The sequence below is a fragment of the Podarcis tiliguerta genome (genome assembly GCF_965153285.1).
Source record: "Podarcis tiliguerta genome assembly, chromosome: 17".
NCBI lineage: Eukaryota > Metazoa > Chordata > Lepidosauria > Squamata > Lacertidae > Podarcis > Podarcis tiliguerta.
This window is the reverse complement of record NC_139550.1, coordinates 20,213,406-20,237,774: the sequence shown is the minus strand read 5'-3', so window position 1 is coordinate 20,237,774 and position 24,369 is coordinate 20,213,406. Positions and strand designations below refer to the sequence as shown.

The 24,369-nt window shown below is 44.3% G+C and overlaps 1 protein-coding gene across 12 annotated transcripts in view; it reads right to left on the bottom strand.

Moving 5' to 3' along the window:
* Window positions 1-5,444: 5,444 nt before the first annotated feature.
* PTPRD (protein tyrosine phosphatase receptor type D) overlaps window positions 5,445-24,369 on the bottom strand; it is a 1,386,996-nt gene continuing 1,368,071 nt past the window's right edge. For all 12 annotated transcript variants that reach the window (XM_083419250.1, XM_083419244.1, XM_083419248.1 and 9 more), the window contains 4 exons: window positions 22,583-22,708; window positions 14,365-14,519; window positions 12,823-12,958; window positions 5,445-6,819 (listed from right to left, as the gene is read on the bottom strand). In XM_083419250.1, the coding sequence (XP_083275376.1) occupies window positions 6,751-6,819; window positions 12,823-12,958; window positions 14,365-14,519; window positions 22,583-22,708 (486 nt within the window). In that variant the 3' untranslated portion in view covers window positions 5,445-6,750. The remainder of the gene's footprint in view (window positions 6,820-12,822; window positions 12,959-14,364; window positions 14,520-22,582; window positions 22,709-24,369) is intronic.

Genomic DNA, 24,369 nt, shown 5'->3' with positions numbered 1-24,369 from the left:
AGGTGAATGCCAATCAGCGCCCCTGGTTTCTGAGTAGTTGGGCGATAGTTGTTGTTGATGATGATACAAGTGCCCTGTTGAGTTTGGTGTCGAACCCTTAATTTTGTATGAAAAGTTAACTCAGCTATTTGGTACAGCTGTGAAGTAAACAGCACAATGTTTATCCACTCAAGACAGAACAAACACCACAATGTTTATTCGCTCAGGACAGAACAATGCAGTACATTTGCATTCTCCCTCCCTATGTTTTTGATTGAGAAGCAGGCAGTCATGTTTTCTCCTGAATTTCCTGCAAGAAATAGCAGCTGTGGAGTTTATTTCGTATCCTATGTCGTGTTCCCATTGGTCTTTAATTGTGGTGAGAGGAACAGAGTGAGGGGGTAGGGACACATTCATTAACCCATTTCTTTAATCCCGCGATCGATAAGAATCCCATGATCGACTAGGATCATCCGGGAATCTACCTGTTGCTCACGGTTGACTGGTTGTACATATCTCATATATATCAAACAGAAAAAACTACAGTGGTGCCCCACAAGACGAATGCCTCGCAAGATGGAAAACCCGCAAGACGAAAGGGTTTTCCGTTTGCAGAGGCTCTTCGCAAGACGAATTTCCCTATGGGCTTGCTTCGCAAGACGAAAATTGACGAAAAATTTTGGGGTTTTTTCCCGCTCCAAACCCCTTTTTCTGAAGCGCTAAGCTGCTAAAAGCATTTTAGCAGCATAACCGCTATTCCCTTAAGCCTTAAAAAGCCGTTTTTAGCCCTTAAACTGCCAATAGCGCTAATAGCGCTACTCCGCTAATGGGCTTGCTTCGCAAGACGAAAAAACCGCAAGACGAAAAGACTCACGGAACGGATTCTTTTCGTCTTGCGAGGCACCACTGTACACAGAAAAATAAAGATACATTAATAACAATCCTCATATGATCCTCATAAAACACAAATTATCAATACATCTCTGTATTCCTCGGCCACCATTTTATCTTAATCTTCACACATACAGAGTTGAATCTTCCCACCTCCCACCTGGGAAAGTTCCCCCTTCCTGTGTCTCCCACTCTGACCTTTCTCTCAAGCAGGCCCCTTCCTCTTCTCTCTGTCAGCTTCCTTCATTTATCACAAATATACATTTTAAGAACTTAAGACATCTATTCTGACCAGAGATGAATGGCTGATGAAGATGATGGACTAAGCCAAAATGGTGAAAAGGACTGGGGAAAATCAGAAACCAGGAAGAGAGAAACTTTTAATAAGGAATGGGAGAAATTTACAACTTATCTAAGAGAACACTAAACAACTAAAAACTTGGGCAGGATTTGAGTAATGCTTGTAATGTACTATATAAACTAAGGTAAAAATGGATTGTTTTAAGAAAAATAGAGAAAATCTACGATGCAGCTGAAAAAGATTGAAAATGGAAACCATGGAAGGGTGGAGGGAAGTCTAAGGATTCAGGTATTCCTAAATGTTGATGATTATGTCTAATGTCTGAATTTAAATGTGTAGTGTAAAACTGAATTAAAAAATAGACAAATAAATAAATAAATGACGTTTAAGACATCTAGTTAATCGGATCCTCTTCAAGGAGGGTACGCATTGCGCTCGGGCCCCCAGGCATCTCCCACGTCCTAGTGTGGGTAAAGCTATGCCCTGCTCCACTCTGGTTGGTCGTTTCATGGTCATGTGGTCCCTAAAGCCAATGGCTTGGCTTGGGGGGTGGCCGCGAAACATTATTTAATCCCTGCATGATGTTTGCTGGACCTCTTTGCCTTCGCGCAGCGGATCACCCACCCACCTGCCCCCTTTATCTGGTGGGTTGGCCTTGCTATGGACATAGTTGGTCTCCTGTTTTGCAATGGGGGCCTGGTAGGAATTTTTCCATCTGGCAGATTGGCTGAGCCATTTGCTTTTCGCCTACCGCGTAGCAATCACCACAACTTTGTAAGGTTTGGCGGTTAGGCATTGGATCAGCAATGTGGGGGGAGGGAAGGTACGGCTCCAAGCTCAAGGATATTCCATTAAAGGACTCCGGGGTGGGCCTGGGTCTTGTCCAAAACCCCACAGTAGGGGCTAGGGCCATACCAGGACCCCACAGGGGCACCAGGGGTGAGCTTGAGCCGTTTCGCATCGGCAGGGCTCCCTCTGGCAGTGTTTCACCCTTTGATCAGATTCCCCGCAATGCGGGTGGGAGTCTGATATAGTTTGGATGATTCCAATGCCTAAGCAATACCACTCACATTCTGTATTCTATAAAGTTGTGGCCTAAATTTTGCCCAGTAACTTAAACTAAAATCCCGTGTCACTGCGTCTTCATTTTGGGGCAAGGAGCCTTTACCTGCCCTGTTTGGCGATTGAATGCAGGATTCAGCACAGAGGGGAAGAGATCCAGCACTGACTTCTAGCCGTTTTCAAAACAATTATACACACAAACATACTCAGTTTGCTAGTCCAACCAGTATGGTCCTGGTGTGGGATCCCTCCTCCCCCCATTTGACAGAAGGAGAGACTTAAAAGTCTAAAAAGAAATGTTTTATTGTTATTTCAGAAAGCAAGGCTTAAGAAAAGACAACCAGGGCTGCATAACACTGACATTTTTATTAGAATTCTTTTGTAACAAATGGAACTTGTGTCAGCAAATAACTGATTTTCATACAGACTTTCTTTCGCCACCAATGTAACGAAGTAAGAAAATAAAAAGCACGCCTTTCATTCTGTAAAACATTTACGCGTACTACTAATTAGAGGTAATTGTATTTTTTTTTTAACAAGCCATTTTACAAGGTAATTTTTTTTATTTTGATTTTTTTGTTGTTTTTGTTTTCAGTCTAGGCATCCAAAACGAGAGCAAAGAACACAACTTGTATTATCTTTGTAAAGACACTCCAAGCTTGAATGGCAAAGCCACGTAACAAGATGGATGACGGGAGCTGCAGCCGTCTGATATTCTGTTGGGAGTATCAGGGCACTCGAAAACGAAAACGAAAAGAGAGATCACAAAACCATAAGAGGAGCGGGGGAGAAAATAAAATTATAAGGAGGAGGGAACTTGCATCTTGTTGTTGCCCCTGCAAACGCCCTCCCCCCCTTTAAACATGTTTTGTGTTATTTACATACACACAAGTGGATTTTCATAAGCAGTTTTCCTTACAGATGGGTTCAAGTAATAATACTATTGGGTGTAGAATCAATAGGGCAGTGCATAGTACAAAGGTATAGAAAGTGCAAATCTCCCTAGAGTAACCCCTTCCTTCCCCCAGCCATCCTTGCCAACGTCTAACCATGCAAACCAGGTTTTTTTTTCTTTCTTTTTTATTAAAAAAAGGAGCTAAAATAAAAGTTCTGTACAAATAATTTTTTATATATTTTGCGTATTTCTCCATTGTTAACTAATTACAAAATTATACATAACTACACATACATAGGTAAATAATAGCACCGTACTGGTTATGCTGATGAAACCGAATTCTGAGCTTGGTAAATGGCAGATAATGACACCTACTAATTAAAGAGAGAAAGAGAGAGAGAGAGAGAGAAATCACTGCACAGCAAAGATACAGAAAATGGAATGCACATCAATGATTCGGAGAGAGTTGCTCATTAGAAGCCACTCCTGAATAGCAGTTTTGACGGGAATATGTGCGGCTATTTCTTCCTCTTCTTGTCACGTGAAAACGTTCACCCCTCACTCACTAGTGATTTCATACAACGCTTTTCTTGAATAAATCAAATGATTTTTGTTTTTTGCAGAAAAAAGGCCAATTGTTTTCGTGAGCAATTGGCCTGCCTAGTGTATGTCTGCACATGGATTTTCTTTTTTTATGCTCTTCCGTGTACATCCTGACCTCACAAGCCACATGACCCCCCATGCGCAGTCTGCAGTAACCACCGCACATTTCTATACAGAGCAAGGACGCACTTGAACCCCATGCAAAATGGGGTCATCGTCGTCGGCATTTTGTCACGCACTTCCAATCTTGCGCTTACAAGTCCAGAACACAGAAAGTTCCTGTGCAGACATGCCTTTCCTCTATGCTTCTAAAATGTAGCATTTTTTCCCACTGTGAGTGTCTGAAAACGGGTACTTTTGGCTAAAAGCATGAGTTCACTGCATAATCTGGCACTTTAAAAAATACTATTTCGACAGAAACAAATAAAAAACAAAACAAAAGGAAACATATAGTGCACATTCTTCTCTGATTCTGATGTAAGTTAGAGAATCTCATTCTGAGGTAGCCTTCTATAATACTTTATTATTATTATTATTATTATTATTATACATATATATGTTTAATTTTTTCCCCCATTTTTGCATTTTTATATATAAAAGTGCTCAAATAGAATGCTTTCTAGTGTTTGGTCTTTTAATATATTTATTTCTGGTAGCGATGGGAAACATGGAAAAAGAGAGAAAGATCAACTAATCACTTCCTTGGTGATCCTATTTTTTTTTTAAACCACATTTAAAATAATTCTTTTGATATTTATGTTCCAACATGGTGCTAGGCTGAACCCAGACCAATGCAAGAGCAAATGGCTTCCATTATAGTGCCTCGAAATGTTTTGTACCACCCACAATGAAGGGGTCATATATAATCTTCCTTACATTTACGCCCTCTGTCCGCTTGCCTGACCCAGCTTATTTCAGGAGGCCTTTTAGCCTGAGTAAAGTGAACATGCTTTGGCCTCCAAGTGACAATTCGTGTGCATGGATATGAATCAAGACCCATCCTATTCGCTGCTCCGATGTCTATTAAGGGGTATCTACCTTGTCTTTTCAGCACGGTGCTCCTGGCTTCTGATAACCAATGCAATGGTTACGAAAGCAGACTGGGAGGACTCGCACCCGGATAAACAGCCCCTGACTACCCAACTGCTTGGGATAAACATGGATTAATATTTAACACCAGGAATGCATATTCTTAAAAGACCTCTTTGTACATGTGTTGAAAAGCTAATGCTTTTTAATCGAAGAAAGGGGGTTGGGGGAAGGGTGACACAGAGAAATGTGAGTTCAACTAATGCAAATACGGACGGAACAAAACTCGAAGAAATGCTATCAAAATAGGCATCAAATATAAGGCACTCTAAATGTAAAAATTAAAATTAAAAAAACCTCCAGCATTTTCCATTAATGCTGTACGCCACAAAAAGAGTTCTGATTCAACAGAGCAACATGAGTTTGGCTTTGCCCCATTATACATCGTCAATGCACATGTCCTACCGTATACTATAGACAATTATACAAGTGAATACATTTTTAAAACATCTTGACAACTATTATATTACAACATTCTCCCCTCCTAAGGGAATATGCACTGACTTTTCCCACATGCACACTTCCTATATTTAGTATGGTTTGTTTATTGCACTAAGGTGTTACACTAAGGTGTTTTTGTATGTGTGAGATGCGTGTACATATGATTTCCATCATTTTTTCCCCTTTTTCTTTCTTTTCTTTTTTTGGGGGTAGGACTGAGTTTCAAGTATCACTGATGTGCATTCCTCATTTCCCCTGGAAAACAGACAACGAAACAAAAGCCCTCAAAGCAAAACAATGAGATGCAGACATGTTCAGAAATATTGTATGGACTGAATGTAGCATTTTGGATTCTCATCCCCTCCTCCACTGCTTCAATAAATCCAAGTCATGGAAGAACTGATATGCGATATATGCATTTCTGTCTATCTATCTACGTGCATAATTGTAGATTGATAGAGAGACAATAATAGAGATATACATATATTTATAGATATAAAGAGAAAGGTGTGTGTGTGTTAATAGCAGCTTTATACTTTGCGCTTCCCTGTTGATTCCAAAAGAAACAAAAAACAAAACCTTCCATATGTATATTAACTGATTTATATTTCATATTTTTTTTAATAATAATAATAAAAAATCAAAATGTAAAAGCAATTATCTAAATGAGAATGTGGTCCTGGAGATAAATATAGGGTTGCACAAAAATGTGCAAATTTTCAAATTATTTAACATTTCTACAGCGAGATATTACAGGTAACAGTTCTACAGCATAAAAAAATCTACAATTCTGAAACAAACAAAAAAAATAATGAACAGTTATGCAACTTTTTTTCCTCCAAATTCACTTCATTGAATGATAAACTTTTTGTTTAAAATTAAAAAAAGGAAAAAAGTTTACACAGTTAAAAATGAAGCACAGGTCAGCAGTATCTTTACAATACTAAAAAACTAAATCAAGGACTTTCTTTTTAAACATTCGCCCTTTCCCCTCCCACCCCCCAAAGTGTTATTTATGAGCAATATGGTAGGAAGGGGAGATGCTGAAGCAAAGAGTTCGTCTTTTCTCAGAGCAGCCAGGTACTGGCCCTTTGACAAACATCTCGCACCGAATTGCAGGACTCCCAAGTTCCACGTTGTTAACTATCATGCAATCCTGAACAAGATGGTGGTTCTTTGCAGAATTTGCTCTTCCCTTTAACTTCAACCAAAGCTGAATCCTTGAGGTATCTGTAAAATGAAATCCTTCAGATGCCTCAACCAGTCTGGATTCTTTTATTATGTTTCTGGTAAGGTTTATTGAACTGTGAATTGTTGGTCCACCTGGAACAGTTTTTTTTTGTTTGTTTTCCTTTTAATATTTCCCCACTAATTGGTCTTTAGTTAGGAGTTAAGAAGTACTTCTCAAGCACACCGTATGGCTCAGAAGAGGCTCTCTGGATCTTAAAGGGCCTGCAGTTAAAAATCCAGGATGGTCAGGGATTTTGTTTTACGTTGCATAGTGATCAAAGCTGCCCAGGTATTCTAGTGCGGCTCGATAGCAGAACTGATATTGATCCTTGGGGGGGAAAGAGAAAAAGAGAAGTTAAGATAAATCCATTTGCTGCTTTCTGGTTACAACACCGCCAATTTCTTACCCTTGAATGGTGAACAGAACTGGAGACGGTTGTGAGCTGTGCTGCTTTCCCTTCTAGGAGAAGTTCTTTGCTCCTTTACCTTGCCAGGTGCAACCATGGTTTCATGTAACTTCTACACATATACTAAGCAGAACACCCAAACCTTAACCAGGCTTTGGCACCAGCTGTGCTTCCCTGGCAAGCCTGGGATCCTTGGCATGTGTACCAGGCAGAGGGCCTTCTCGGTAGTGGCACCCGCCCTGTGGAATGCCCTCCCACCAGATGTCAAAGAGAACAACAACTACCAGACTTTTAGAAGACATCTGAAGGCAGCCCTGTTTAGGGAAGCTTTTAATGTTTGATGCATTACTGTATTTTAATATTTTGTTGGAAGCCACCCAGAGTGGCTGGGGAAACCCAGCCAGATGGGCAGGGTATAAATAACAACAACAACAACATTTTACCTGTACAATAATATTTCTACAATTTCTGTTGTGGCTTGTATGGACAAGAGAAAATGAGCAAAACACCAAGAAGCTCAAGAACTTTTGTTTTCTGCAAAGAAGATTCTTAACTGTGTTTAGTTCCAAGCCTGTATGGCTTTGCCAGAGAGGTCTTGGTAATTCTGGCTTCTTTGCAACAGACTGGTGGCATGTGACCTTCTCTTCTGTGGACCCTGGACTTTGGAATTCCTTGCTTTCAGTTGTCCATCTAGCCCCAACTTTGGGCATATATCCAGAAGATATGCAGAGGTGCAACTTTTTGCCCCAGCTTTCAGAAATATGGTGACTGTTCATCCTACTGTTACTGATTTTACTGGCTGTGCTGTCATTGTATTTGTTTGATATTGTATTATATTAGTAAAGGTAAAGGGACCCCTGACCATTAGGTCCAGTCGTGACTGACTCTGGGGTTGTGGCGCTCATCTCACTTTATTGGCCGAGGGAGCCGGCATACAGCTTCTGGGTCATGTGGCCAGCATGACTAAGCTGCTTCTGGCGAACCAGAGCAGTGCACGGAAATGCCGTTTACCTTCCCGCCGGAGCGGTACCTATTTATCTACTTGCACTTTGACGTGCTTTTGAACTGCTAGGTTGGCAGGAGCTGGGACCGAGCAACAGGAGCTCACCCCGTCGCGGGGATTCGAACCACTGACCTTCTGATCGGCAAGTCCTAGGCTCTGTGGTTTAACCCACAGCGCCACCTGCATCCCTTGTATTATATTACATTATGATTATTTAATCCACCCAGGGTATTTTAGTGCAGGGAGGGCCAGAAGTGCACTTAATAAATTGCTACTGTTTCCTAAATCAATTATTGCTACTTAAGTGCTTAGAAGAAACCTCATGTACCAGTTTCTGTTCGCATGGAAGTGGGGAGCAATAACTCCTCATGCATCAAGAGCAATTCTTGGAATGCAAGCTCCTCCCCCAAAAATAAAAATCCACAGTAAATCTAACAAAGGTTTAAAGCAGGCATAGGCAAACTCATCTCTCCAGATGTTTTGGGACTACAACTCCCATCATCCCTGACCACTGGTCCTGTTAGCTAGGGATGATGGGAGCTGTAGTCCCAAAACATCTGGAGGGCCGAGTTTGCCTATGCCTGGTTCAAAGAGTAGGAGCAATAATTTCTTGCACACTGTAATGCCAGGACAGCTTTGCTATGGGGTTAATATATCCATGTTGCTTTGGAAAATGTGCAAATCAGGCCTAAGGTCTGTCTTAAATGTGTATTTTATTCCAATGCTTGCTAGGAGCTGTGCTGAATGTTGTGGTACATAACTGCTTCACAAATTTTTTATATATGAAGGTCAAAGAATATCCATAATGAGGCAAAAGAAGAAGAATATTCTTTTCTAATAAACAGTCTAAGAGAAGGAACATCAAATCATCCAAAATGCAAACTTGCAAATTTTATTTTATATGTGTGTGTAAGTATTTGTTTCTAGGAACTAATGGGACATAAAGACATTTTTCATCTGCAATAATACTAGTAATAGAAAATAAATGGGTTTTACTCTTCAATTTTGTCTGAGTTATTAGGATCAGTGAGAGGGGGGAATGGCCGAATTCCATTCTAAATAACTTTGTTTTAAAAGTTGCTAAAACTGTAGTGTTGGACTACAAGCCTGCAGTCAAAGATTTAGGAGCTATGTCCTAATCAATGTTTAAAACCCAACATCCTGTGCTCACACCTGGCCCACAGACTCCCAAATCCATCCATCTTGCATTGTCAGAACTCCTCTCGTCCCTGGGAAATGGTGTGTTTCCTTTTCACCCCCTTTTCTCTCTGGTGTTCAGATTGCTGCATGTGTACTTGCCAGGGCCGGATTTAGGTTTGATGAGGCCCTCAGCTACTGAAGGTAATGGGGCCCTTTATATGTCCAGCTGTCCTTTGTCAACAACAAATTCCTACTGTTTTTGCGTGTGTTGAATATATAGGTAAAGGTAAAGGGACCCCCAACCATTAGGTCCAGTTGTGGCCGAATCTGGGGTTGCGGCGCTCATACCGCTTTATTGGCTGAGGGAGCCGGCGTACAGCTTCTGGGTCATGTGGCCAGCATGACTAAGCCACTTCTGGCGAACCAGAGCAGCGCACGGAAACGCCAATTACCTTCACGCCGGAGCGGTACCTATTTATCTACTTGCACTTTGACGTGCTTTCAAACTGCTAGGTTGGCAGGAGCAGGGGAGCTCAGCCCATCACGGGGATTCGAACTGCCGACCTTCTGATCGGCAAGTCCTAGGCTCTGTGGTTTAACCCACAGCGCCAATATATGCTATATGGTAATTTATGGACCTAATAGGTATCTAAAGCCATTTGCACATAACAAAATAACCAGTCCATGCAGAATGTAGGCACCCTATATATGGAAATGAGCAAACCAGTGATATTTTAGGGAGCAGGCTAGCAGGCGGGCCCATGACTTACATCACAGGAGCCCACACAACACAAAACACTGTTGCTGTATGTAGGTTTTATTTTATTTGTTTTTTATCTTATATTTTGGAAATGTACATCCAGTTTTTTTCCCTTTAATTTTTTTGAGGTCCTCCAACAGAGTGGGGCCCTAAGCTGTAGCTTGTCTAGCTTATACATAAATCCGGCACTGTGTGCTTGCCCATACTGGACTTTACTGTGTGTTTGCAGCTGTTTGCATTCCCAGCTAATCTGCGCAGACCTTGAACAGCACCAATCTCAATGCTTTTGCCCTGTAAAATTGGATTTTACCAGATTTCCTTCCCATCCTCTTTCTAACAATTGTCTTGCAAACTGCATCATTTTCCACAACCATCTTCCTTCATCCCCTTTGCCGGTACTGGCAGGCTCCTCTTCCCACCCAAGGTTATACTTGCGGGGCTCTGTCCAGCAAAGCGTGTTCTCCTTCATGGAGAGCACGTGTTGTGGTGGGGTCTGACAGGCCACTCCTCTGTTGCTGGATGGAATCGTTTAGATGCCCATTGGCAGTGATTGGGCTGTTTGGGTTACTGGGGAAATTTTGACGTTGCCAATTTGTGGGATGGACCAAAGGTTTTATATACAGGGCATGCAGCATTGAGCGTTCACTTTCGCTGTGTGCATCGGATCACCTGTCCACCCTCCCTAATTTAGGGCTCTTGTGTTTGCCCTTGCTTTGCCTGTCATGGGGTCGTCTGCTTTTGGGGCAGGGGCCTGGTAGGAATGTTGTCCATCTGGCAGATTGGCTGGTGCCATTTGGTTTTTGCCTAAAAGGTAAAGGTAAAGGTACCCCTGCCCGTACGGGCCAGTCTTGACAGACTCTAGGGTTGTGCGCCCATCTCACTCAAAGAGGCCGGGGGCCAGCGCTGTCCGAAGACACTTCCGGGTCACGTGGCCAGCGTGACGAAGCTGCTCTGGCGAGCCAGAGCCGCACACGGAAACGCCGTTTACCTTCCCGCTAGTAAGCGGTCCCTATTTATCTACTTGCACCCAGGGGTGCTTTCGAACTGCTAGGTTGGCAGGCGCTGGGACCGAACAGCGGGAGCGCACCCCGCCGCAGGGACTCGAACCGCCGACCTTTCGATCGGCAAGCCCTAGGCACTGAGGCTTTAACCCACAGCGCCACCCACGTACCTGGTTTTTTGCCTACTGCGTAGCAAATCATCACAACTTGTAAGTTGCGGTTAGACATTGCTTAAAAATTGGTTGGTGGAGGGGTAAGGATTGGCTGTGCGTGCCCCTCCAATGCTACCGCTGCAAAGGTATCCAGGGGCTCACCATGCTTTCGTCCAAATCCCTGGCAAGGGGCTTGGGCCGCACAAGCCACTGGGAGCATGCAGGGAGAGATGAGGGTTTGGTGCCCAGCTCCATTTTACCCCCAATATTGTTTTCTCTTACTGGCTTTTGCTGGAATCCGAAAGTCAGTTCTGTCCCGGGGCGGGGACAGATAGTCGTAACCAATGCCTAAGCAACCACTCACATTTATGTATTTTAATAAAGTTGTGGCCAAAATTATGCCAAAAACCTTAAGCAAAAATTCTGTGTGAAATGTGATTTATTTCGGGGTGGCTTGGGGACCTCGACACGCAATCTTATTTTCAGTGCCAGAGCTGAACCCAGAGAACATATGCACACTCTCTTCCACAAACAGAGTGTCCTCCAGGTTCCTCCTCTCACTCCCTCTTTTCCAGCTCCAGTTCCAGGGTCAAATGAGTTCTCCTGAAGAAAGGCAATAGCTGCTTGGCAGGACATTTGACTGTCCGTTCCATTCTTTCTCTGTTTCTGTGGCTGAGAAAGGGAGAGGAGCTGGCAATGGCTTTTTATCAGGGGCTGAATAAATGGGGAGGCTTATGGGAGAGCATTAAGAGAATATCAAGAGGATATTTTTTATTTTATTTTTTTAAAACTCTCTCTCTTTCTCACACACAGAAAAACAACCAACAATCTTCCCTTCTGCTAATACAACCAGTCACTGGACTGCAAGCAAATGCATTTCCAGCTGGATGAATGGGTCTCTGCAATGGATGTCAATTTTGTGTGCGTGTACACACCCTTTTGTGTTTTTAACTTCTTCTTTTGCTATTTTTACTGTACATCGCCTTGAGATGCTTGTGTAGAAAGCAATTCATTCTTACTAATAATTATTCGTTCATGGCTTTTCTGCCATGGCAACTCAAAGGGACTTACAACATTTGAAGAAAAACAAAGAAACACATTAAAGCCAGCAAAAAATAAAAATAAATGTTCCTATTAGATTAAAACAGCCCACCCATGAAAAAACACCCTGGATAGTTATAACCAAAGGCTATAAGAATATATGGCACCTGAATATATGTAATGATGGGGACAGGTGAGCTTTCCTGGGGAGAGCATGCTACAAGGTATAGCACATCTTTATCCCCACTGCACTTCCTGCCTGATGCCCCACCATTTGTGGCAAAGCTTCACTCTGCCACAAACAACATTCAGTTCAATGAAAGTTAAGGGATAGTAAAGTGCAGCCAACAACAAACAAAGAAAGAAAACATGGTTTTGACCATTTCTCATTATTTCACTTATTCTATAGCTACCAATGTGTGCGTGTGTGTATCCTAGAATCATAGAACTGTAGAGTTGAGGGTCATCTAGTCTAACCCTTTGCAATGCAGGGGCTCAAACACACAACTTTGAGTTATCCCAGCCCCCCTATACAGTGGTGGCTTGGTTTACGAACTTAATCCGTTCTGGAAGTCCGTTCTTAAACCAAGGTGTGCTTTCCCATAGCAGCGGGGGACTCAATTTACAAATGGAACACACTCAACAGGAAGCAGAACATGTTCTGCTTCCAAGGCAAAGTTCACAAACCAAAACACCTACTTCCAGGTTTGCAGTGTTCTTAATCCACGTTGTTCAAAAAATAAGCTGTTCTTAAACCAAGGTACCACTGTGTATGTGTGTGTGTGTATCTCTGTAGAATACGTGGAAGAATGACAAGTTATTCTTACCTCTGTCTGTACCATGGCTGGCCGTTGCGTCCTTAACATTTTGACAGTCTGGAAGATATCTACAACACCTTCGTATCTCATTCTTTCCAACACAATGCTCAGGGTTATGAACACTCCGGTCCTTCCAACACCGGCACTGAAGAAGGGAAAAAGAAAAGTGAATAATTTGGCTGACTGCTGAGCTGCAGAAACAGTATGTCATATGCACACAAACCTTCGATGCTCCATAAATATCTTTACACGGCAACTGTAGATTGCAAGGTGATCGTTATTTGACAAGCTGAAATGGATTTGGAAATGAAGTGTTGGATATTGCGGAATGATTTGAAGGGATTCTTAGTTTTTAATCAAATACAGAATGGCCATTATAAATAGAAACCACAACACTTATAAATGTTTGTTCCAAACGTGTTCTTTCCAACAAGCAAATAAAAAGGCAAGCTTGTTAGTCCAATTGCAATAGCAGGATAAAACTATTTTCATGAATATGGCAAAGTCCAAAGAATCAATGCAATAAAGGATTGGAATCATCTGGCAAGGGCACCTTTTCTTGTTTCGGTTAAAATATTTGTGTTATTGGTTGCAGACCACAAGTTTATGCCACAGAGAAACAGCCCTTCCTGGCTGCCAAATTGAGGGAATGGCCTGGCTGCTGTAGAAAATTGTAATGGTGGCTAACGAAAGTAGCCTGTAACGACTGAAACACATAGGGATAAATTGAGAAATGGATGCTCCTTCTACTTCATTTTTCTTATACAATCTAGAAAAGCATTTAGTATACATAAAAATCTTTGGGATGGCTTTTATTGCAGGAGGGGGCAATCCTATTATGAAAAGCAGTTCAGTATGATTATCGTCCCCATACTGTAGATAATGATGATGATGATGATGATGATTTATTTATACCCTGCCCATCTGGCTGGGTTTCCCCAGCCACTCTGGGCAGCTCCCAATAGAATATTAAAAACACGATAAATACATCAAACATTAAAAACTTCCCTAAACAGGAAGATGGGAGACTTCCCCAAAGAGATGGGAGAATGGGGTGAGATTTGAACTCAGGACCTCCTGGATTATAGCACTCAGGGGTGAAGGAAAGGGGTGCAGTGGGGGTGGGCCTACCCAGGTGTCACCACTGAGGGGGGTGACAAAATGCCGGGTGGCACTCACTGCGGGGCCTGCAGCATGCGCAAGCCACACATCTCTCCTGGGAGTGACGTGGTGGCTTGGGCCCCCGCAGGCTTCACGCTGCCCCAAACGGTCCACCCACTGCCTCCCCCCCCCCCAGCTGTAGGGCAGCTGAGTGGAAGGAGGCAGGCAGACTCACTGGAGGTCCTGCAGAGTGTCATGCCCTGGTTTGTCCCACCCCTGGATGCAGGGCACGTGCGCCACCCCAGGCGCCCGATCAGCTTGCTCTGCCGCTGACAGCACTATACAGCTTCCACTCTTAATTTGCATCCCCCCAGCCCAAATTACCATTCTGTCAAATCATTTCATCAGTTTTCATCTCCTCAATGGCATCTGAGGGTGATGGTTACTTACCTACAGTGAACCGAGATTGGCCCATCTTGCCCAAACTGCTCTTTTGTTTTATGAACTTGGCCTATGAAATCGATAAACCCTTCTCCGGACTTTGGCACTCCTTGCTCAGGCCAATCGGTGAACTGGAACTGCCTCACCGTCCGAGACTGGCCGTCCTTGAATGAAATAAACACATATAGGATATGCAACACAGTAAGGCAGAAAACAAGGTATTTTTTTTTGGGGGGGGGGGGAGGGAACCAACTAGCAAAGAGAAAAATAACCCACAATGAGCAAAAGGAGTGAAAACACTTCTGAGACAATGCTGACGAGGCTTGTGTTTTCCTTGTCGTTTTGCAGTTGGCAAAACCACACTGACATAAGAATGCAATTTCACTGACCGCAGTGATACTCAAATTGCTCCCTGGATTGGAAAGGATGTTCTCTGACATTTAAATCCTGGAAAAACAGAGTCTTTAAGGGACAAGGAAACTGTGAGCTAGTTAAGTGGGACTTTCCCCTTCTTTCTGGTGCAATGGAAGGCATTGGCATGGCTGCAGTGCCAACAAAACCCAAATTCTCTTTATAGCTAACTAAACGCCTCCGGCTTGGCTACTAGATTCTTCTTCCCTAGCACTCTTTCAAATGTGTCCCTCTCTTTTCATAGGCTGCATCTTTTGCCAAGGGGGACTGGAAAGTGCTCATTCCTGTTTTTTAATCCCTACCAGTACTGGGTTGTGCTGGGGCCACCAGGACCCGGTCCAGCCTCAGTGTGGTGTTGGGTAGGCATCATGCGTCAAACTGAGGGTGACCCGGTCACACCATTTGCCAGGCGGCCAATCAGGGCACTGTGGGGGCATGGCTGGAGCCCATTTAAACTGTGGCATGACTCTGGAAGCTCCTCTTTCAGCCCCACACCGCGGATCTCCCGCCCTCTTTTAGGTAGGGTCCCTGGCCTTGCTATGGACTTCAGTTGTTGCTGTTGAGGGGCCTGGTAGGACTTTTTCCACTTGGCAAATTGAGTTTGGATTTGGATTTGATCTCCCGCTTTATCACTACCCTAAGGAGTTTCAAAGTGGCTAACAATCTCCTTTACACTCTGTGAGGTAAGTGAGGCTGAGAGACTTCAGAGAGAAGTGTGACTAGCCCAAGGTCACCCAGCAGCTGCATGTGGAGGAGCAGGGAATCGAACCTGGTTCACCAGATTATGAGTCCACAATTGGCACCAGCCACTTGACTTTCGCCTACCTCGTAGCAATCACCACAACTTTGTAACGTTTGGTGGTTAGGCACTGGAATAGCGATGTGAGGGGGGAGGGGAGGTGCGGCCATCACCTGCCCCTCCATGCGTAAGGGTATCCCGTTAAAGGAATCTGGGGGTGTGGATCTCGTCCGAAGCCCAGGGAGGGGCTAGGGCCATGCCACGACCCCAGCAGGAACCCAGGGGGGCTTGAGTCGATCCGCATTGGCGGGGCTCCCCCTACAGGTGGTTTACTCTTACCAGACTTCCTGCAAGCGGGCAGGAGTCAGATATAGTCTGTTGATGCCAGTGCCTAAGCCAATTCCGCTCACATTCTTTAACCAATAAAGTTGTGGCCTAAATTTTGCTAAATTAATGGAATATGCGCAGCTTGCGGACCTAACATATAGAATAAAAGAACAGGGAGAACATATCTTTAAAGAAGGTTGGAAAATACATATGGGGGAAATTGTGTACACTTGAAAACATTGGCAGCATTCAGATAAATTCAACGGTGTAAGTAAGTTTTGATGGATGTAATAATGGAATGCTGAATGGTTTAGTTTATGTAAAATATGCAGGGATTTATGTTATGCAAAATGAGCCATGGGAAGAGAAGAAGGGAAGTCATTGACATTTTAAGGTTGTTGAAATGAATATTCTAAAACGTAAAACAGAAAATTTTAATTAAAAAATTATAGAAAATAAAGAGAATAAACTATTTTGCACCTAGCACAAAACTCTTGCAGGCCTCAGTGCCAGATTCAGACTGCCTATTTTTGTGTTTCTGACATTGCTGGCGTAAGTATGTGCACAATGCAGGAGATCACTGAAGGGCCTGATCACAATTGCTGCGCTTGCTCGTTTTCGCACGTTGTCAATCTGTGCAAGCGCCGACATTTAATAGAAGTGACACAAATTGAGCTATTGCTGTTAACCTTCATGCCTTCCGGATACTTCAGACTTCCTGAATGTCTCTACTTTCCTGCCATGGTAGGAGAAGAACACCAGATGCCATGTCACTGTGCCTGTGAGCTATAACTGTACAGGAGAGGAGGAGGCGGGAAGCTATTGCCAGATGCCAATCTCTTAAAACGGCCCTTTTTTTTTTTTCTTGCAGAATGAAACCAATGAATAACCTCAATGATTATGGGAATTCCGATACAGCAGCTTGGAAGCTGGAGGCAAGGGGGGTGGGGAGAATAATTATACCCCAACCAAAGCATTCAGCTATGATTGCCTTGACATGGAGGTGAATATAGGTTGCTTAAAATAATGAACCCAAACAAAATGATAACTTAGTTGATGCCATTCCTCGAGGAGGCTTTCATTTTCTGTCAAATTCCACAGGTACATCCTTCAGCAATGATGCATGCAGGAGGAGGAGGAGGCGTTTACAATCACCGAAATCAGCAAAGCCCAATGAAAAATTATAGGCTTGGTTTACCCTGATGCAGACCTATAACTCATCTTGTTCATCTCAAATATTTTAAATAGCAGAGACTTCTCTTTTGCCTGATTAAAGCACTCGGTGGCTAAGTACTACAGTCATGTGGATAATTGTCAAAGACACCGGAGCCATTATTCAGTTTGTAGCATTCTGCTGAGATGTTCTTGAACCACGGAGCGCTTTTGGTTTGTTGAAAGTGCCTTTTACTTAAGAGGAAATGGCAGCAATTTACTAGAAGCGGACAGGCAGCAAAGCTTGTGAAACCTGCAATGCCAGCAAGTTACTTCACAAATCGCAATCCCATTCCAACGTCACACTTTCACTGCGAGCAACTGTGCCAGCAGAAATGTTTAGCGTCACGGTGTACTAATTTTTGTCAACTAAAAAGATCGATGGCATACGTCTCTCTTCTCAAGGTATTTTGGGTTAATAACTTAGTGCCTACTGGCTTTTGAGAAATTCCAGCCCTGCGTGTCATGAAAGGCCAGAACAAATATCTATAAAAGACATTTCTATCTTGCTTTAATAACTTACATGTTATTTAAGGCTGACACCAAAAAGACTGTGCGATGGCAGTAAGCTAGCCCCAAAACTGCCTAGAAATCGACTCTGCTCTTACACTACTGGCATGACGAACAGTCTGTCCTGAAATTTAACGAGATCTCATTTATGGCAGTCACTAAAGGAATGCCAAGAATATATTAACACCTTTAGATTGTATCCTCTGCAGCTACAAAGGAGTTTAGGCTTTTTAGTTACGTCTTCACTGGACAGGCAAAGCAACAACAAAGTATTGCTATTTTCATTGCATGCAAACAAACACCTTTGGGCAGCTGTCTGATTAAAACAGTTAATTGAGTCCATTCTCTGACTAGCCCTAAGAACTAGGTGACCATCTGTGTTTCTATCTCTTTATAGATAAAATCAGATGCCTTTGAAAGAGGTTCTGCGCAGTATAGAAAGTGTTTCTCACAGATATCATTGCTATAGAAGTGCTGTGTGCAACTGTCCCATTTTGTTGACCCTGATCGTTAACACAGGGTGCAAGTGCAAAGCAGAAAGTGGGAAGTAATTATGGGATACATTACACTGTAATTCAAACTGGAAGGTAGGAATAAACGCAGAGCTACTTTCACCAATCTAGATTCTTCAGTTATTGTTTACGGCTCACAACATTACATTGTTGCTGCCAGATGTGTGCAAAAAAGGAGTGAAAACAGCCATAATAATAAGTATTGATTTTCCTTCTTGTAAGTTGAGAGATGGGAATCCTGTTCCTATAGGTGTGCACAGCTTGTCCCTATAGATCTGTGCATAGACTCAGTGGCGTAGTGTGGGGGGTGCAGGGGGGCCGGCCGCACCGGGCGCAACTTCGGGGGGGGGGCGCTCGCACTCGCAGCTCTCTGCCCCTACCTGGCTCACTCACTCTCTCTCACTGCAGTGCTGGCTGTGCGAATCTGATCTGAGCCGCAAGGTCGCCGCCCACTGTGGAGGGGAGGGTGCGGTGCGGAGAGAGAGCGAGGGACTATCTGGGGGAGGGACAGTGCAGCGGGGGGGGGGGCGCAAATTACTTGCCTTGCCCCGGGTTAGGGGGCGCAAATTACTTGCCTTGCCCCGGGTGCTGACAACCCACGCTACGCCACTGCATGTGGTGCTCACAGGTGCCACTTCTTTTACTAGTAACTCCTATAGCAACCTCAAAAACACTCAGTAAATAGCCGTTCAGGAATCCACAGTACACAAATGTCTGTTTCCTCTTCATGCTCAGTGTTAGAAACTGAGACATGAAAGCTAGGAGCTAAATGGCACCTTAAACTTAGGTTATGGGCGCAACAATGGCATGTCTAGGTGCGCTTTTTTTGTAAGAATACAAAGCTAAAAATGAATGAACTGCAGCTAAAATATTATGTTCATTTTTCACATGCTCTAGACCTTCCCCTGCCCACCCCCCTAATATTTTTAAGAGGGTCTCTTCTCCAGTTTTCAGAGAGTAGCTGGAAGTAAGGGGGGGGAGGTACCCCTTTCCTTCCACTCTGCAGTTTTAATCTGAAATCTTAGGTGCAGTACTGTACTCAGAGCTCAGAAACTGCTTTCCCTAATGAAATTCCCTGTCGCAAAATGCGCCTAGAACAACGAGAGTTTCGAACACTGTTCATGCTCAGTTCCTGTCTGCATGGGTTTGGCCTCAACTACATGACACATTTTCACCTAAAACAGTCCACATTTTGTTGGATACCAGAATTGGACCTCTTCTCCCTTCTGTTTTGAACAGAGGAGAGAGAGATCAAGACGGTGGCTGATTTTTTGTTTCTTTCCCCCTCATTGATGGGAGACATGCCTACTCAATTTTGTGGTTGCCTCTCTTTTTCTTCTCTTTTAAACATGGCAGCCATTTTGTGGTATGCCACATCACCATAGCAGCCATGTTTTAACTAGCACCCATGTGGCTTCATCAAAATTCCAAATTTCCCAGTGGTCCAAATAGGCTGGCACCTCCTATTTTAGAAAATATATATACATACGATGTGCAGAATTCAACTCAAGGACAAATATCTGCCTTCACAGCTTTATTTTTTAAAAAGGAATCAAGCTTGAAACTTCTTGGACAATGTCTGCTGGGACCCACCCCCTGGCCAAAGTCAGAATGGGATGCAAAAGAATTTCCAGCAGTTGGGGTAGGGATTCAGTATCCCTCGTCGTGGTGAACTTCAAGTAACCAAGTCCAAAATGATTTAGGGCTTTAAAGGTCAATGCCAGCAGCAAAATACACCACCAGTTAGTATAAATGGTAAATATAGGTGTACTGTGTTGTAATTGCCTGCCAATATCTGGATGGTTGTATTTTGCAATTTGAAGTTAAAGGCAGGCATGGTACTGGTTCAGCCTGAATGCCAGCTGTAAGTCTGTCCTGTTGGTAACAATGGAAGCAAAAGAGCCTAACTCTGGCTGGAGCACGCGCAATGACAACTACTATATTAGATTTTGCACTTTCAAACTTGAGTTTCCTATGATTTAACGGCTGGGTTTAGGAACTCTCCCATGTGGCTGCATTCTCTGTGTCCCCACAGTATATCTTCTTTGAGCCAACTTTTAATAGCAGCAGCAAAAAGCAGCAATCCTTTTGAGCCGAGGGAAGGCTCAGAGTTTTAGGAAGCTGAGCTAGAGTTTTTAACGGAGAGGCATTTTTGTCCCTTGTACGCGCAACACTCTGTTAGGTTTCTCTAATCAACGTTATTGCTACAGGGCTTCCAGAAATGGAGATGGGTAGGGGGTTTATCCTGCCATCGAGTGTGAAGTGTTACAAATCACAGCTTGAAAATGGCTTGAGCCAGGCCTATAAAAATGTTTATATACAGTTAATCTTATATCAGCACCGAACCTCCGACTCAGCTGTTCAGATAAGGAATGCAAAATGAAAATTAGCCCGTCAGGGTCACGGCCGCGTAGCTCTTCTCTGCAGACAGATTAGAACGCCGAGGAATAAGCTATGCCAGGAATCAAATTATAATGTGTAAACCTTGTCAAGCTTCCCTTAAGAATGCCATTTGCTCTGCAGTTTTTAAATCACACCACATTAACCTTCCAGCTCACACAACCTAAAGGGCTGTTGCAAAACAACAACGTATTTAAAGCCTTAAGTGGAGACAATTCCTTTAAAAAGTATTGGGAGACGACAGATTGAGTAAGGGAAAAGGTGAATAGCATTTTGGTCTTCTGATCAGTTAACTGTGCTCCATTACAAAAAATTCATTGGTTGGATCCAGACTTAAGTAAAGGTAAAGGGACCCCTGACCATTAGGTCCAGTTGTGGCCGGCCCTGGTGTTGTGGCGCTCATCTTGCTTTATTGGCAGAGGGAGCCAGCGTGCAGCTTCCAGGTCATGTGGCCAGCATGACTAAGCCACCTCTGGTGAACCAGAGCAGCGCACGGAACCGGAGTGGTACCTATTTATCTACTTGTACTTTGACATGATTTCGAACTGCTAGGTTGGCAGGAGCAGGGACCAAGCAATGGGAGCTCACCCTGTTGCGGGGATTCGAACCACCTACCTTCTGATCAGCAAGTCCTAGGCTCTGTGGTTTAACCCAGAGCATAAAATAGACGCACTCAAATCAATAGAACTGGCAATTTACCTGTTACTTAAATTTGTTAAGGTGTTGGGAATTGCAGCTCTGTGAGGGGTAAACTTCAGTTCCTAGGATTCTTTGGCAGAAAAAAGTGTTTTAAATGTATCGGGTATACATAACCATCCAGACCTGCTCTCCCCCTCCTCTTTTTGCACAATACACAGATACACAGTTCTATAGGATCCATTGTTGGCTTGAAAATAGAATCACCAAGGTGGATATAGATCAGGCTTCCTCAACCTCGGCCCTCCAGATGTTTTGAGACTACAATTCCCATCATCCCTGACCACTGGTTCTGCTAGCTAGGGATCATGGGAGTTGCAGGTCAAAAACATCTGGAGGGCCAAGCTTGAGGAAGCCTGATATAGATGGAAAATACAAGAAGGAGGCCTCTGTTCCCATGGGAAGCTGGCAGGTCTCGGACCAAGGCACAGTTTGGTTTCTGGGTACATCAGGAAACCAAGGGCAGTATGCAAGCAAACTGTAAGGATTAAGGTAAAGGTAAAGGTACCCCTGCTAGTACGGGCCAGTCTTGACAGACTCTAGGGTTGTGCGCTCATCTCACTCTAGAGGCAGGGAGCCAGAGCTGTCCAAAGACACTTCCGGGTCACGTGGCCAGCATGACAAGCTGCATCTGGCGAGCCAGCGCAACACACGGAACGCAGTTTACCTTCCCGCTAGTAAGCGGTCCCTATTTATCTACTTGCACCTGGGGGTGCTTTCGAACTGCTAGGTTAGCAGGCACTGGGACCGAGCAACGGGAGCGCACCCCGCTGCGGGGATTCGAACAGCCGACCTTTCGATCAGCAAGTCCTAGGCGCTGAGGCTTTTACCCACAGCGCCACCCAGGTCCCTTACTGTTAGCTCAATTGGACTTTACCCTTCTCCCTCCTCTGTCCCCCTTCCCCTAAAATTCTCCCCAGCTAATTCTCCCCTGATCTCCTCGCTGGCCCAAATAGGACAAATTTAGCCAGCTAGCCCTGGTGATCATCCAATGTTTATTGGATGGATTTCCCCCCTAAATTGATTTTTGAATTCTGAATTTATTGTTATTCATATTTTATGCTGTTTTCTTGTTGCATCAATTAAGTGTTTTAAATTTGTTGTTAGCCGCCCTGAGCCCGGTTTTCTGAACTGGGAAGGGCGGGGTATAAATAAAAATTATTTATTATTATTATTAAAAACTGCTTGGGGTGTGCGTGTGCAGAAAACCCTAGAATAAATCGGGGGACACACAGGGGGAGGAGGGAAAGTTGCATTGTGAAGCAAAAATCCTTGTGATGTCTGAGTGATTACAGTAAGTTAGCACAATGTTGAAAACAACCCTGAGCGCTGGCGTGTGGTTGGAGGGGTGGGGGGAAGCAAAGATGTATCACTTTGAAGTATCAGGCAACTGGACCTACAGCAGTTCTGCTGAACTTACCCTGGCATCTGTGACCTTGAACTCCCTTAGGATGTACTGCGGCATGTTGTACTCTGCCATGGGATCCACCACAAAGTACTGATACCTGGCTGAGCGCTCTGCTGGCCAATACTGGTGGCATTTTTCCTGCAAGGTGGGGGGAAATGAGACAATTCATTTGTTTAGATTTCCATGCCAATCTATCTTCCAAGGAGGTTGGAAAAATCACACTTACCGTACTTTTCTGTGTATAACAGCAGGGGTTTTTTAAATTAAAAAACAATGTTTGAAAATGGCGGTCGTCTTATACACGTATAGTGCATTGGGGGAACTTGTGATAGGTTTGTGTCGCGAGCCTGAGATTGTCAGCGGCTTGTCGGCGTGTTATTGGTGGCTGCGGCAAGGGCTGTTGATGATTGGGTGCTGCTGAGGCAATAGGGCGGGCTATTAGCAGCTTCTGACAGCGAAGGGACGCACAATAGGTGGCTTTAGCAATGTGTGCGAGTGGCAGCGTAGTTCATTGGGCGAGCAATTTCCTTCATTCCCCCCCTTCCCTGACTGGATAGTTTGTTGGTCAGTATGATGTTCTCAGAGTCGTTTGGAGTTTGTTGAGAGAGCTAGTTAAGATCTGCTTCTGTTCATGTATATAGTACAGTGGTACCTCGGGTTACGTACTAAATTTGTTCTGGAGGCGTTCTTAACCTGAAACTGTTCTTAACCTGAAGCACCACTTTAGCTAATGGGGCTTCCTGCTGCTACCGTGCCGCTGGAGCACGATTTCTATTCTCATCCTGAAGCAAAGTTCTTAACCCGAGGTACTATTTCTGGGTTAGCGGAGTCTGCAACCTGAAGCGTATGTAACTCGAGGTACCACTGTAACTTGAAGTCTGCTGTAAATAATAAACCCCTTTAAGTAACCAAGTTACTGGTAGCAGCGTCTCCTTCCTGCCTGCAACTGATTGCTTCTGGAAGTCTGCGTATGCTCTGCTATGTTGAACTGGGTCTGGCTAAGACCCTGCAACAGGTTAAAGTTGCGAAACAGCACCCCCCCCCCCCGTTTTCTTAATTTGAAGTCCCTCAAAATAGGGGGCGCATTATATACAAAAAAATACAGTAGTTATCGAAGGTTGAACATTTACCGGGGAGTTAGCCCCCCCTGAAAACGAGAGGACTTGCTTCTGAATAGACATGCACAGGCTTCCACAGTGAAATGTGCCGGGAAGTGGCGGAGGAAGCCACTTGAGGGTGGGGCCTCGGGAGTCTGCCTGCCTCCTCCCACTCAGCCACACTCCCACTCAGCCGCTGGGGAGGGGAGGCAGCGGGTGGACCGTTTGGGCAGTGCAGAGCCTGCATGCGCCAGAGGCCGCAGTGAGTGCCGCCCGGCATTTTGTCACCCCCCTCAGTGGTAACACCTGGGGTGGCCTGCCCCCACCACTCCCCCTTCCTCCGCCACTGGTGCCAGTTAAAGGTAAAGGGACCCCTGAACATTAGGTCCAGTCATGGCCGACTCTGGGGTTGCGGCGCTCATCTCGCTTTATTGGCTGAGGGAGCGGACGTACAGCTTCCGGGTCATGTGGCCAGCATGACTAAGCCGCTTCTGGCGAACCAGAGCAGCGCACGGAAATGCCGTTTAACTTCCCGCCAGACTGGTACCTATTTATCTACTTGAACTTTGATGTGCTTTCAAACTGCTAGGTAGGCAGGAGCAGGGACCGAGCAACGGGAGCTCACCCCGTCGCGGGGATTCGAACCGCCAACCTTCTGATCAGCAAGTCCTAGGCTCTGTGGTTTAACCCACAGTGCCACCC